Source organism: Hyperolius riggenbachi, chromosome 8 (genome assembly GCF_040937935.1).
Source record: "Hyperolius riggenbachi isolate aHypRig1 chromosome 8, aHypRig1.pri, whole genome shotgun sequence".
Lineage (NCBI taxonomy): Eukaryota > Metazoa > Chordata > Amphibia > Anura > Hyperoliidae > Hyperolius > Hyperolius riggenbachi.
Window position 1 is genome coordinate 293,043,666 of NC_090653.1, and position 12,513 is coordinate 293,056,178.

The window sequence follows — 12,513 nt, forward strand, 5'->3', positions numbered from 1 at the left end:
AGGGAGGAGGGGACCATTAGACACCAGGGATGCTGTATGGGGGAGGGAGGAGGGGGCCACTAGACACCAGGTATGCTGTATGAGGAGGGAGGACGGGACCATTACACACCAAGCAAGTTGTATGGGGGGAGGAGGGGATCACGAGACACCAGGGATGCTGTATGGTAGGGGGGAGGGGGGGCACTAGACACCAGGGATGCTGTATGGGGAGGGAGGAGGGTACCACTAGACACCAAGCAAGTTGTATGGGGAGGGAGGAGGGAGGAGGGGACCACGAGACACCAGGGATGCTGTATGGGGAGGGAGGGGGGGCACTAAACATCAGGTATGCTGTATAGGGGAGGGAGGAGGGGACCACTAGACACCAGGGATGCTGTTTGGTAAGGGGGGGGGGGGCACTACACACCAGGGATGCTGGAGGTGGGGGGGCACTAAACATCAGGTATGCTGTATGGGGAGGGAGGAGGAGACCGCTAGACACCAGGTAAGGGGGGGGGGGGGGGCACTAGACACCAGGTATGCTGTATGAAGGAAGGAGCAGGGGATCGCTAGACACCAGGGATGAAAACAATGGTGCTCGCGGGTCAGAGCTTCTGGCCCATTAGAGTGTGGCTCTGGCCATTACAGGCAGAATCTGGGTCACGTCTGGTTTTCAGAAATCCATAACAATAAACTGGCACACTCACATTGGCTTAAAACATGTTAGAACAGCCTAATGGTGTCACCTTGCTGCAGTGTTACACACATGGGTGGGTTTGGTGACTCCTCCACCCATTGTATAAATAGGATCCCTGCCTGCTATCTGCTATCAGTGATCTCTTCTCCTCACATCTTCCCAGGACTTCCTCCTACAATGATTCTCCTCCAGACCGGGGCTTGTGCTTTATTCCTGCTGATCATCCAATGCCAGTCAGCTGCGTGAGTAACTTTTATACTACATACTACAGAGTACCCAGATACCTCCACTAGGAGAGCCCATAGCTTATAGGCAGGCTCACATCCAGAACCCCTGGTGTATAGTGAGCGTATAGCTTATACATGTTACAGAGCCGCTGGTGTATAGCGAGCTTATAGCTGATACATGTTACAGAGCTGCTGGTGTATAGCGAGCCTATAGCTTATACATGTTACAGTGCCGCTGGTGTATAGTGAGCCTATAGATTATACATGTTACAGAGCCGCTGGTGTATAGTGAGCCTATAGCTTATACATGTTACAGTGCCACTGGTGTACAGTGATCCTATAGCTTATACATGTTACAGAGCCTCTGGTGTATAGCGAGCCTATAGCTTATACATGTTACAGAGCTGCTGGTGTATAGTGAGCCTATAGCTTATACATGTTACAGAACTGCTGGTGTATAGTGATCCTATAGCTTATACATGTTACAGAGCCGCTGGTGTATAGCGAGCTTATAGCTGATACATGTTACAGAGCTGCTGGTGTATAGCGAGCCTATAGCTTATACATGTTACAGTGCCGCTGGTGTATAGTGAGCCTATAGCTTATACATGTTACAGAACTGCTGGTGTATAGTGAGCATATAGCTTATACATGTTACAGAGCAGCTGGTGTACAGTGATCCTATAGCTTATACATGTTACAGAGCCTCTGGTGTATAGCGAGCCTATAGCTTATACATGTTACAGAGCTGCTGGTGTATAGTGAGCCTATAGCTTATACATGTTACAGAGCCGCTCGTGTATAGCGAGCCTATAGTTCATACATGTTACAGAGCTGCTGGTGTATAGTGAGCCTATAGTTTATACATGTTACAGAGCTGCTGGTGTATAGTGAACCTATAGCTTATACATGTTACAGAGCTGCTGGTGTATAGCAAGCCTATAGCTTATACATGTTACAGAGCTGCTGGTGTATAGTGAGCCTATAGCTTATACATGTTACAGAGCTGCTGGTGTATAGTGACCCTATAGCTTATACATGTTACAGAGCCGCTGGTGTATAGTGAACCTATAGCTTATACATGTTACAGTGCCACTGGTGTATACCTAGCCTATAGCTTATACATGTTACAGAGCTGCTGGTGTATAGTGAGCCTATAGCTTATACATATTACAGAGCCGCTGGTGTATAGTGAGCCTATAGCTTATACATGTTACAGTGCCACTGGTGTATACCTAGCCTATAGCTTATACATGTTACAGAGCTGCTGGTGTATAGTGATCCTATAGCTTATACATATTACAGAGCCGCTGGTGTATAGTGAGCCTATAGCTTATACATGTTACAGAGCCGCTGATGTATAGTGAGCCTATAGCTTATACAGGTTACAGAGCCGCTGGTGTAAAGTGAGCCTATAGCTTATACATGTTACAGAGCTGCTGGTGTATAGTGAGCCTATAGCTTATACAGGTTACAGAGCCGCTGGTGTATAGTGAGCCTATAGCTTATACATGTTACAGAGTCGCTGATGTATAGTGAGCCTATAGCTTATACAGGTTACAGAGCCGCTGGTGTAAAGTGAGCCTATAGCTAATACATGTTACAGAGCTGCTGGTGTATAGTGATCCTATAGCTTATACATATTACAGAGCCGCTGGTGTATAGCGAGCCTATAGCTTATACATGTTACAGAGCCGCTGATGTATAGTGAGCCTATAGCTTATACAGGTTACAGAGCCGCTGGTGTAAAGTGAGCCTATAGCTTATACATGTTACAGAGCTGCTGGTGTATAGTGAGCCTATAGCTTATACATGTTACAGAGCCGCTGATGTATAGTGAGCCTATAGCTTATACAGGTTACAGAGCCGCTGGTGTAAAGTGAGCCTATAGCTTATACATGTTACAGAGCTGCTGGTGTATAGTGAGCCTATAGCTTATACATGTTACAGAGCCGCTGGTGTATAGTGAGCCTATAGCTAATACATGTTACAGAGCTGCTGGTGTATAGTGAGCCTATAGCTTATATATGTTACAGAGACGCTTGGGTATAGCAAGCCTATAGCTTATACATGTTACAGAGCCGCTGGTGTATAGTGAGCCTATAGCTTATACAGGTTACAGAGCTGCTGGTGTATACTGAGCCTATAGCTTATACATGTTACAGAGCCGCTGGTGTATAGTGAGCCTATAGCTTATACATGTTACAGAACTGCTGGTGTATAGTGAGCCTATAGCTTATACATGTTACAGAGCTGCTGGTGTATAGTGAGCCTATAGCTTATACATGTTACAGAGCTGCTGGTGTATAGTGAGCCTATAGCTTATATATGTTACAGAGCCGCTGGTGTATAGTGAGCCTATAGCTTATACATGTTACAGAGCTGCTGGTGTATAGTGAGCCTATAGCTGATACATGTTACAGAGCCGCTGGTGTATAGTGATCCTATAGCTTATACATGTTACAGTGCCGCTGGTGTATACTGAGCCTATAGCTTATACATGTTACAGAACTGCTGGTGTATAGTGAGCCTATAGCTTATACATGTTACAGAGCTGCTGGTGTATAGTGAGCCTATAGCTTATACATGTTACAGAGCTGCTGGTGTATAGTGAGCCTATAGCTTATACATGTTACAGAGCCGCTGATGTATAGTGAGCCTATAGTTTATACATGTTACAGTGCTGCTGGTGTACAGTGATCCTATAGCTTATACAGGTTACAGAGCAGCTGGTGTAAAGTGAGCCTATAGCTTATACATGTTACAGAGCTGCTGGTGTATAGTGAACCTATAGCTTATACATGTTACAGAGCTGCTGGTGTATAGCAAGCCTATAGCTTATACATGTTACAGAGCTGCTGGTGTATAGTGAGCCTATAGCTTATACATGTTACAGAGCTGCTGGTGTATAGTGACCCTATAGCTTATACATGTTACAGAGCCGCTGGTGTATAGTGAACCTATAGCTTATACATGTTACAGTGCCACTGGTGTATACCTAGCCTATAGCTTATACATGTTACAGAGCTGCTGGTGTATAGTGAGCCTATAGCTTATACATATTACAGAGCCGCTGGTGTATAGTGAGCCTATAGCTTATACATGTTACAGTGCCACTGGTGTATACCTAGCCTATAGCTTATACATGTTACAGAGCTGCTGGTGTATAGTGATCCTATAGCTTATACATATTACAGAGCCGCTGGTGTATAGTGAGCCTATAGCTTATACATGTTACAGAGCCGCTGATGTATAGTGAGCCTATAGCTTATACAGGTTACAGAGCCGCTGGTGTAAAGTGAGCCTATAGCTTATACATGTTACAGAGCTGCTGGTGTATAGTGAGCCTATAGCTTATACAGGTTACAGAGCCGCTGGTGTATAGTGAGCCTATAGCTTATACATGTTACAGAGTCGCTGATGTATAGTGAGCCTATAGCTTATACAGGTTACAGAGCCGCTGGTGTAAAGTGAGCCTATAGCTAATACATGTTACAGAGCTGCTGGTGTATAGTGATCCTATAGCTTATACATATTACAGAGCCGCTGGTGTATAGCGAGCCTATAGCTTATACATGTTACAGAGCCGCTGATGTATAGTGAGCCTATAGCTTATACAGGTTACAGAGCCGCTGGTGTAAAGTGAGCCTATAGCTTATACATGTTACAGAGCTGCTGGTGTATAGTGAGCCTATAGCTTATACATGTTACAGAGCCGCTGATGTATAGTGAGCCTATAGCTTATACAGGTTACAGAGCCGCTGGTGTAAAGTGAGCCTATAGCTTATACATGTTACAGAGCTGCTGGTGTATAGTGAGCCTATAGCTTATACATGTTACAGAGCCGCTGGTGTATAGTGAGCCTATAGCTAATACATGTTACAGAGCTGCTGGTGTATAGTGAGCCTATAGCTTATATATGTTACAGAGACGCTTGGGTATAGCAAGCCTATAGCTTATACATGTTACAGAGCCGCTGGTGTATAGTGAGCCTATAGCTTATACAGGTTACAGAGCTGCTGGTGTATACTGAGCCTATAGCTTATACATGTTACAGAGCCGCTGGTGTATAGTGAGCCTATAGCTTATACATGTTACAGAACTGCTGGTGTATAGTGAGCCTATAGCTTATACATGTTACAGAGCTGCTGGTGTATAGTGAGCCTATAGCTTATATATGTTACAGAGCCGCTGGTGTATAGTGAGCCTATAGCTAATACATGTTACAGAGCTGCTGGTGTATAGTGATCCTATAGCTTATACATATTACAGAGCCGCTGGTGTATAGCGAGCCTATAGCTTATACATGTTACAGAGCCACTGGTGTATAGCGAGCCTATAGCTTATACATGTTACAGAGCTGCTGGTGTATAGTGAGCCTATAGCTTATACATGTTACAGAGCTGCTGGTGTATAGTGAGCCTATAGCTGATACATGTTACAGAGCCGCTGGTGTATAGTGATCCTATAGCTTATACATGTTACAGTGCCGCTGGTGTATACTGAGCCTATAGCTTATACATGTTACAGAACTGCTGGTGTATAGTGAGCCTATAGCTTATACATGTTACAGAGCTGCTGGTGTATAGTGAGCCTATAGCTTATACATGTTACAGAGCTGCTGGTGTATAGTGAGCCTATAGCTTATACATGTTACAGAGCTGCTGGTGTATAGTGAGCCTATAGCTTATACATGTTACAGAGCCGCTGATGTATAGTGAGCCTATAGCTTATACATGTTACAGTGCTGCTGGTGTACAGTGATCCTATAGCTTATACAGGTTACAGAGCAGCTGGTGTAAAGTGAGCCTATAGCTTATACATGTTACAGAGCTGCTGGTGTATAGAGAGCCTATAGCTTATACATGTTACAGTGCAGCTGGTGTATACTGAGCCTATAGCTTATACATGTTACAGAGCCGCTGATGTATAGTGAGCCTATAGCTTATACATGTTACAGAGCTGCTGGTGTATAGTGAACCTATAGCTTATACATGTTACAGTGCCGCTGGTGTATACTGAGCCTATAGCTTATACATGTTACAGAGCCGCTGGTGTATAGAGAGCCTATAGCTTATATATGTTACAGTGCCGCTGGTGTATAGAGAGCCTATAACTTATACATGTTACAGTGCCACTGGTATATAGTGAGCCTATAGCTTATGCATGTTACAGTGCTGCTGGTGTATACTGAGCCTATAGCTTATACATGTTACAGAGCCGCTGGTGTATAGCGAGCCTATAGCTTATACATGTTACAGTGCTGCTGGTGTACAGTGAGCCTATAGCTTATTTAAAAAACTAAAGAATTTCAAATGCTTTTGTAAAGTGTACATTTGCGCCAGGGTAAAATACACTACAAGTTTATTTTCTCCTATGTTCCTGTCACTTGCAGTAGATAGTAAACATCTAGATTTGGACTAGTCTATCTCTTAATGGGGGATTCTCAGAGTTTTTCTTTAATTTCAAAACCACTAATTGTACAGCAGTTGTTCAGTCCAGCTGACAAAATAGTGTGAGTAGGGAGGCTGTCTGGTATCTTTGTATAGATTCTTTCGATAGGTTTTTTTTGTAAAAAAATAAAGAAAATCCTGAGGATCCCCCATGAGTAGATGTACTAGTCCAAACCCTATCAGATTTTTACTGCCTACTGTAAGTGAAAGGAACAGAGGAAAACGTCATGTATAGTGCATTTTACCCTTGTACAAATATACATCATATGTATGTATTTTACATTTCAAAATTTTCCTTGATAGTGGTCCTTTAAGTGAGCGACTGGGGTTTTGCGTGATGCATCACTCATGTCAATCAAAGAGAAAACACTGCAGATTGCATGCAGTCAAAGGAGTTCTAAGGAGCTTCCCATGCAGGTAAAAAAGCCATCCTTAAGCTGCAAAAAAAAAAAACAGAAAAAAAAAAAAGAGAAATTGCTAAAATTTTACAAGTGGCAAAATCTACAGTTTATACAACCTGAGAAAGAAAACAAGCACTGGTGAACTTAGCAGCAACGCAAAAAGACCTGGACGTCCACGGAAGACAGCAGTGGTGGATGATCGTAGAATCATATCCATGGTGAAGAGAAACCCCTTCACAACAGCCAACCAAGTGATCAACACTCTCCATTGGGTAGGCGTATCGATATCCAAGCCTAGCCTACCATAAAGAGAAGACTCCATGAAAGTAAATACAGAGGGCGCACTGCAAGGTGCAAGCCACTCCTAAGCCTCAGAAAGAACAGAAAGGCTAGATTGGGCATCTAAAAAAGCCAGCACAGTTCTGAAAGACATTCTTTGGACAGATGAAACCAAGATCAACCTCTACCAGAATAATGGGCAGAAAAAAGTATGGAGAAGGCGTGGAACAGCTCATTATCTAAAGCATACCACATCATCTGTAAAACACGGTGGAGGCAGTGTGATGGCTTGGGCATGCATGGCTGCCAGTGGCACTGGGACACTAGTGTTTATTGATGAAGGAACATGGCACAGAAGCATCCAAATGAATTCTGAGGCGTTCAGAGACATACTGTCTGCTCAAATCCAGCCAAATGCAGTTAAATTGATTGGGCGGCGTTTCATGATACAGATGGACAATGACCCTAAACATACAGCCAAAGCAACTCAGGAGTAAATTAAAGCAAAGAAGTGGAAAATTCTTGAATGGCCAAATCAATCACCTGATCTTAACCCAATTGGGCAGCATTTCACTGGTTAACAACTAAACTTTGGACAGAAAGGCCCACAAACAGCAACTGTAAGCCGCTGCAGTAAAGGCCTGGCAGAGCATTATAAAGCAGGAAACCCCTGAGCTCAAGACTGAAGTCTTGAGCTCAGGGGTTTCCTGCTTTATAATCACTCAAGTCATTGCCAATTTGCCAGCAAAGGAGGAATGCCAGCATCTGGTGATGTCCATGGGCTCAAGACTTCAGGCTGTCATTGCCAACAAAAGAGTAAACCCAGCATCTGGTGATGTCCATGAGTTCAAGACTTCAGGCTGTCATTGTCAGCAAAGGAGGAAACCCAGCATCTGGTGATGTCCATGAGTTCAGGACTGCAGGCTGTCATTGTCAGCAAAGGAGGAAACCCAGCATCTGGTGATGTCCATGAGCACAAGACTTCAGGCTGTCATTGTCAGCAAAGGAGGAAACCCAGCATCTGGTGATGTCCATGAGTTCAGGACTGCAGGCTGTCATTGTCAGCAAAGGAGGAAACCCAGCATCTGGTGATGTCCATGAGTTCAAGACTTCAGGCTGTCATTGCCAGCAAAGGATGAAATCCAGCATCAGGTGATGTCCATGAGTTCAAGACTTCAGGTTGTCATTGCCAGCAAAGGGGGAAACCCGGCATCTGGTGATGTCCATGAGCGCAAGACTTCAGGCTGTCATTGCCAGCAAAGGGGGAAACCCGGCATCTGGTGATGGCCATGAGTGCAAGGCTTCAGGCTGTCATTGCCAGCAATGGAGGAAACCCGGCATCTGGTGATGTCCATGAGCGCAAGACTTCAGGCTGTCATTGCCAGCAAAGGGGGAAACCCAGCATCCGGTGATGTCCATGAGCGCAAGACTTCAGGCTGTCATTGCTAGCAAAGGGGGAAACCCAGCATCTGGTGATGTCCATGAGTGCAAGGCTTCAGGCTGTCACTGCCAGCAAAGGAGGAAACTCGGCATCTGGTGATGTCCATGAGCTCAGGACTTCAGGCTGTCATTGCCAGCAAAGGGGGAAACCCAGCATCTGGTGATGTCCATGAGCGCAAGACTTCAGGCTGTCATTGCCAGCAAAGGGGGAAACCCAGAATCTGGTCATGTCCATGAGTGCAAGGCTTCAGGCTGTCATTGCCAGCAAAGGAGGAAACCCGGCATCTGGTGATGTCCATGAGTGCAAGGCTTCAGGCTGTCATTGCCAGGAAAGGAGGAAACCCAGCATCTGGTGATGTCCATGAGCTCAAGGCTTCAGGCCGTCATTGCCAGCAAAGGAGGAAACCCAGCATCTGGTGATGTCCATGAGCACAAGACTTCAGGCTGTCATTGCCAGCAAAGGAGGAAACCCAGCATCTGGTGATGTCCATGAGTTCTGGACTGCAGGCCGTCATTGCCAGCAAAGGAGGAAACCCAACATCTGGTGATGTCCATGAGTTCAGGACTGCAGGCCGTCATTGCCAGCAAAGGAAGAAACCCAGCATCTGGTGATGTCCATGAGTTCAGGTCTGCAGGCTGTCATTGCCAGCAAAGGAGGAAACCCGGCATCTGGTGATGTCCATGAGTTCAGGACTGCAGGCTGTCATTGCCAGCAAAGGAGGAAACCCAGCATCTGGTGATGTCCATGAGCTCAAGACTTCAGGCTGTCATTTCCAACAAAGGAGGAAACCATTGACATACATACTGTCTGCTCAAATCCAGCCAAATGCAGTTAAATTGATTGGGCGGCGTTTCATGATACAGATGGACAATGACCCTAAACATACAGCCAAAGCAACTCAGGAGTAAATTAAAGCAAAGAAGTGGAAAATTCTTGAATGGCCAAATCAATCACCTGATCTTAACCCAATTGGGCAGCATTTCACTGGTTAACAACTAAACTTTGGACAGAAAGGCCCACAAACAGCAACTGTAAGCCGCTGCAGTAAAGGCCTGGCAGAGCATTATAAAGCAGGAAACCCCTGAGCTCAAGACTGAAGTCTTGAGCTCAGGGGTTTCCTGCTTTATAATCACTCATGTCATTGCCAATTTGCCAGCAAAGGAGGAATGCCAGCATCTGGTGATGTCCATGGGCTCAAGACTTCAGGCTGTCATTGCCAACAAAAGAGTAAACCCAGCATCTGGTGATGTCCATGAGTTCAAGACTTCAGGCTGTCATTGTCAGCAAAGGAGGAAACCCAGCATCTGGTGATGTCCATGAGTTCAGGACTGCAGGCTGTCATTGCCAGCAAAGGAGGAAACCCAACATCTGGTGATGTCCATGAGCTCAGGACTTCAGGCTGTCATTGCCAGCAAAGGAGGAAACCCAACATCTGGTGATGTCCATGAGCTCAGGACTTCAGGCTGTCATTGCCAGCAAAGGAGGAAACCCAGCATCTGGTGATGTCCATGAGCACAAGACTTCAGGCTGTCATTGCCAGCAAAGGAGGAAACCCAGCATTTGGTGATGTCCATGAGTTCAGGACTGCAGGCTGTCATTGCCAACAAAGGAGGAAACCCAGCATCTGGTGATGTCCAGGAGTTCAGGACTTCAGGTTGTCATTGCCAGCAAAGGGGGAAACCCAGCATCTGGTGATGTCCATGAGTTCAGGACTGCAGGCTGTCATTGCCAGCAAAGGAGGAAACCCAGCATCTGGTGATGTCCAGGAGTTCAGGACTTCAGGTTGTCATTGCCAGCAAAGGAGGAAACCCAGCATCTGGTGATGTCCATGAGCACAAGACTTCAGGTTGTCATTGCCAGAAAAGGAGGAAACCCAGCATCTGGTGATGTCCATGAGTACAGGACTTCAGGCTGTCATTGTCAGCAAAGGAGGAAACCCAACATCTGGTGATGTCCATGAGCTCAAGACCGCATGCTGTCATTGCCAGCAAAGGAGGAAACCCAGCATCTGGTGATGTCCATGAGTTCAGGACTGCAGGCTGTCATTGCCAACAAAGGAGGAAACCCAGCATCTGGTGATGTCCATGAGTTCAGGACTGCAGGCTGTCATTGCCAGCAAAGGAGGAAACCCAGCATCTGGTGATGTCCAGGAGTTCAGGACTTCAGGTTGTCATTGCCAGCAAAGGGGGAAACCCAGCATCTGGTGATGTCCATGAGTTCAGGACTGCAGGCTGTCATTGCCAGCAAAGGAGGAAACCCAGCATCTGGTGATGTCCAGGAGTTCAGGACTTCAGGTTGTCATTGCCAGCAAAGGAGGAAACCCAGCATCTGGTGATGTCCATGAGCACAAGACTTCAGGTTGTCATTGCCAGAAAAGGAGGAAACCCAGCATCTGGTGATGTCCATGAGTTCAGGACTTCAGGCTGTCATTGCCAGCAAAGGAGGAAACCCAACATCTGGTGATGTCCATGAGCTCAAGACTGCAGGCTGTCATTGCCAGCAAAGGAGGAAACCCAGCATCTGATGATGTCCATGAGTTCAGGACTGCAGGCTGTCATTGTCAGCAAAGGAGGAAACCCGGCATCTGGTGATGTCCATGAGTTCAGGACTGCAGGCTGTCATTGCCAGCAAAGGAGGAAACCCAGCATCTGGTGATGTCCATGAGTTCAGGACTGCAGGCTGTCATTGTCAGCAAAGGGGGAAACCCGGCATCCGGTGATGACCATGAGTTCAGGACTGCAGGCTGTCATTGCCAGCAAAGGAGGAAACCCGGCATCTGGTGATGTCCATGAGTTCAAGACTTCAGGCTGTCACTGCCAGCAAAGGAGGAAACCCAGCATCTGGTGATGACCATGAGTTCAGGACTGCAGGCTGTCATTGCCAGCAAAGGAGGAAACCCAGCATCTGGTGATGTCCATGAGCTCAAGGCTTCAGGCTGTCACTGCCAGCAAAGGGGGAAACCCAGCATCTGGTGATGTCCATGAGCTCAAGGCTTCAGGCTGTCATTGCCAACAAAGGAGGAAACCCAGCATCTGGTGATGTCCATGAGCTCAAGACTTCAGGCTGTCACTGCCAGCAAAGGAGGAAACCCAGCATCTGGTGATGTCCATGAGCTCAAGACTTCAGGCTGTCACTGCCAGCAAAGGAGGAAACCCAGCATCTGGTGATGTCCATGAGTTCAGGACTGCAGGCTGTCATTGTCAGCAAAGGAGGAAACCCAGCATCTGGTGATGTCCATGAGCTCAAGACTTCAGGCTGTCACTGCCAGCAAAGGAGGAAACCCAGCATCTGGTGATGTCCATGAGTTCAGGACTGCAGGCTGTCATTGTCAGCAAAGGAGGAAACCCAGCATCTGGTGATGTCCATGAGCTCAAGGCTTCAGGCTGTCATTGCCAACAAAGGAGGAAACCCAGCATCTGGTGATGTCCATGAGCTCAAGACTTCAGGCTGTCACTGCCAGCAAAGGAGGAAACCCAGCATCTGGTGATGTCCATGAGTTCAGGACTGCAGGCTGTCATTGTCAGCAAAGGAGGAAACCCAGCATCTGGTGATGTCCATGAGCTCAAGACTTCAGGCTGTCATTGTCAGCAAAGGGGGAAACCCAGCATCTGGTGATGACCATGAGTTCAAGACTTCAGGCTGTCATTGCCAGCAAAGGAGGAAACCCAGCATCTGGTGATGTCCATGAGCTCAAGACTTCAGGCAATCATTGCCAGCAAAGGGGGAAACCCAGCATCTGGTGATGACCATGAGTTCAAGACTTCAGGCTGTCACTGCCAACAAAGGGGGAAACCCAGCATCTGGTGATGTCCATGAGCTCAAGACTTCAGGCTGTCACTGCCAGCAAAGGGGTTTCAACCAGTATTAGAAATGAACATTTTATTTTCAGTTTTTTCATTTTATCCAATTAATTTTAAGTCCCTTAAATGAAGGAATTGGGTTAAATTAAAAATGCTTTAGTTGCCTCACATCTTTATGCAATTGTTTCCCCCCCACTGAATGAAAGCTGAAAGTCTTCACTGCAACTGCATATGAG

General features: G+C 46.4%; 1 protein-coding gene across 1 annotated transcript in view; it reads left to right on the top strand.

Moving 5' to 3' along the window:
• The first annotated feature begins 797 nt into the window (after positions 1-797).
• Positions 798-12,513, top strand: part of LOC137527987 (cilia- and flagella-associated protein 251-like) — a 47,113-nt gene continuing 35,397 nt past the window's right edge. Inside the window, exon 1 of the mRNA XM_068249152.1 lies at positions 798-918. Coding sequence (XP_068105253.1) covers positions 854-918 — 65 coding nt within the window. The 5' untranslated portion in view covers positions 798-853. The remainder of the gene's footprint in view (positions 919-12,513) is intronic.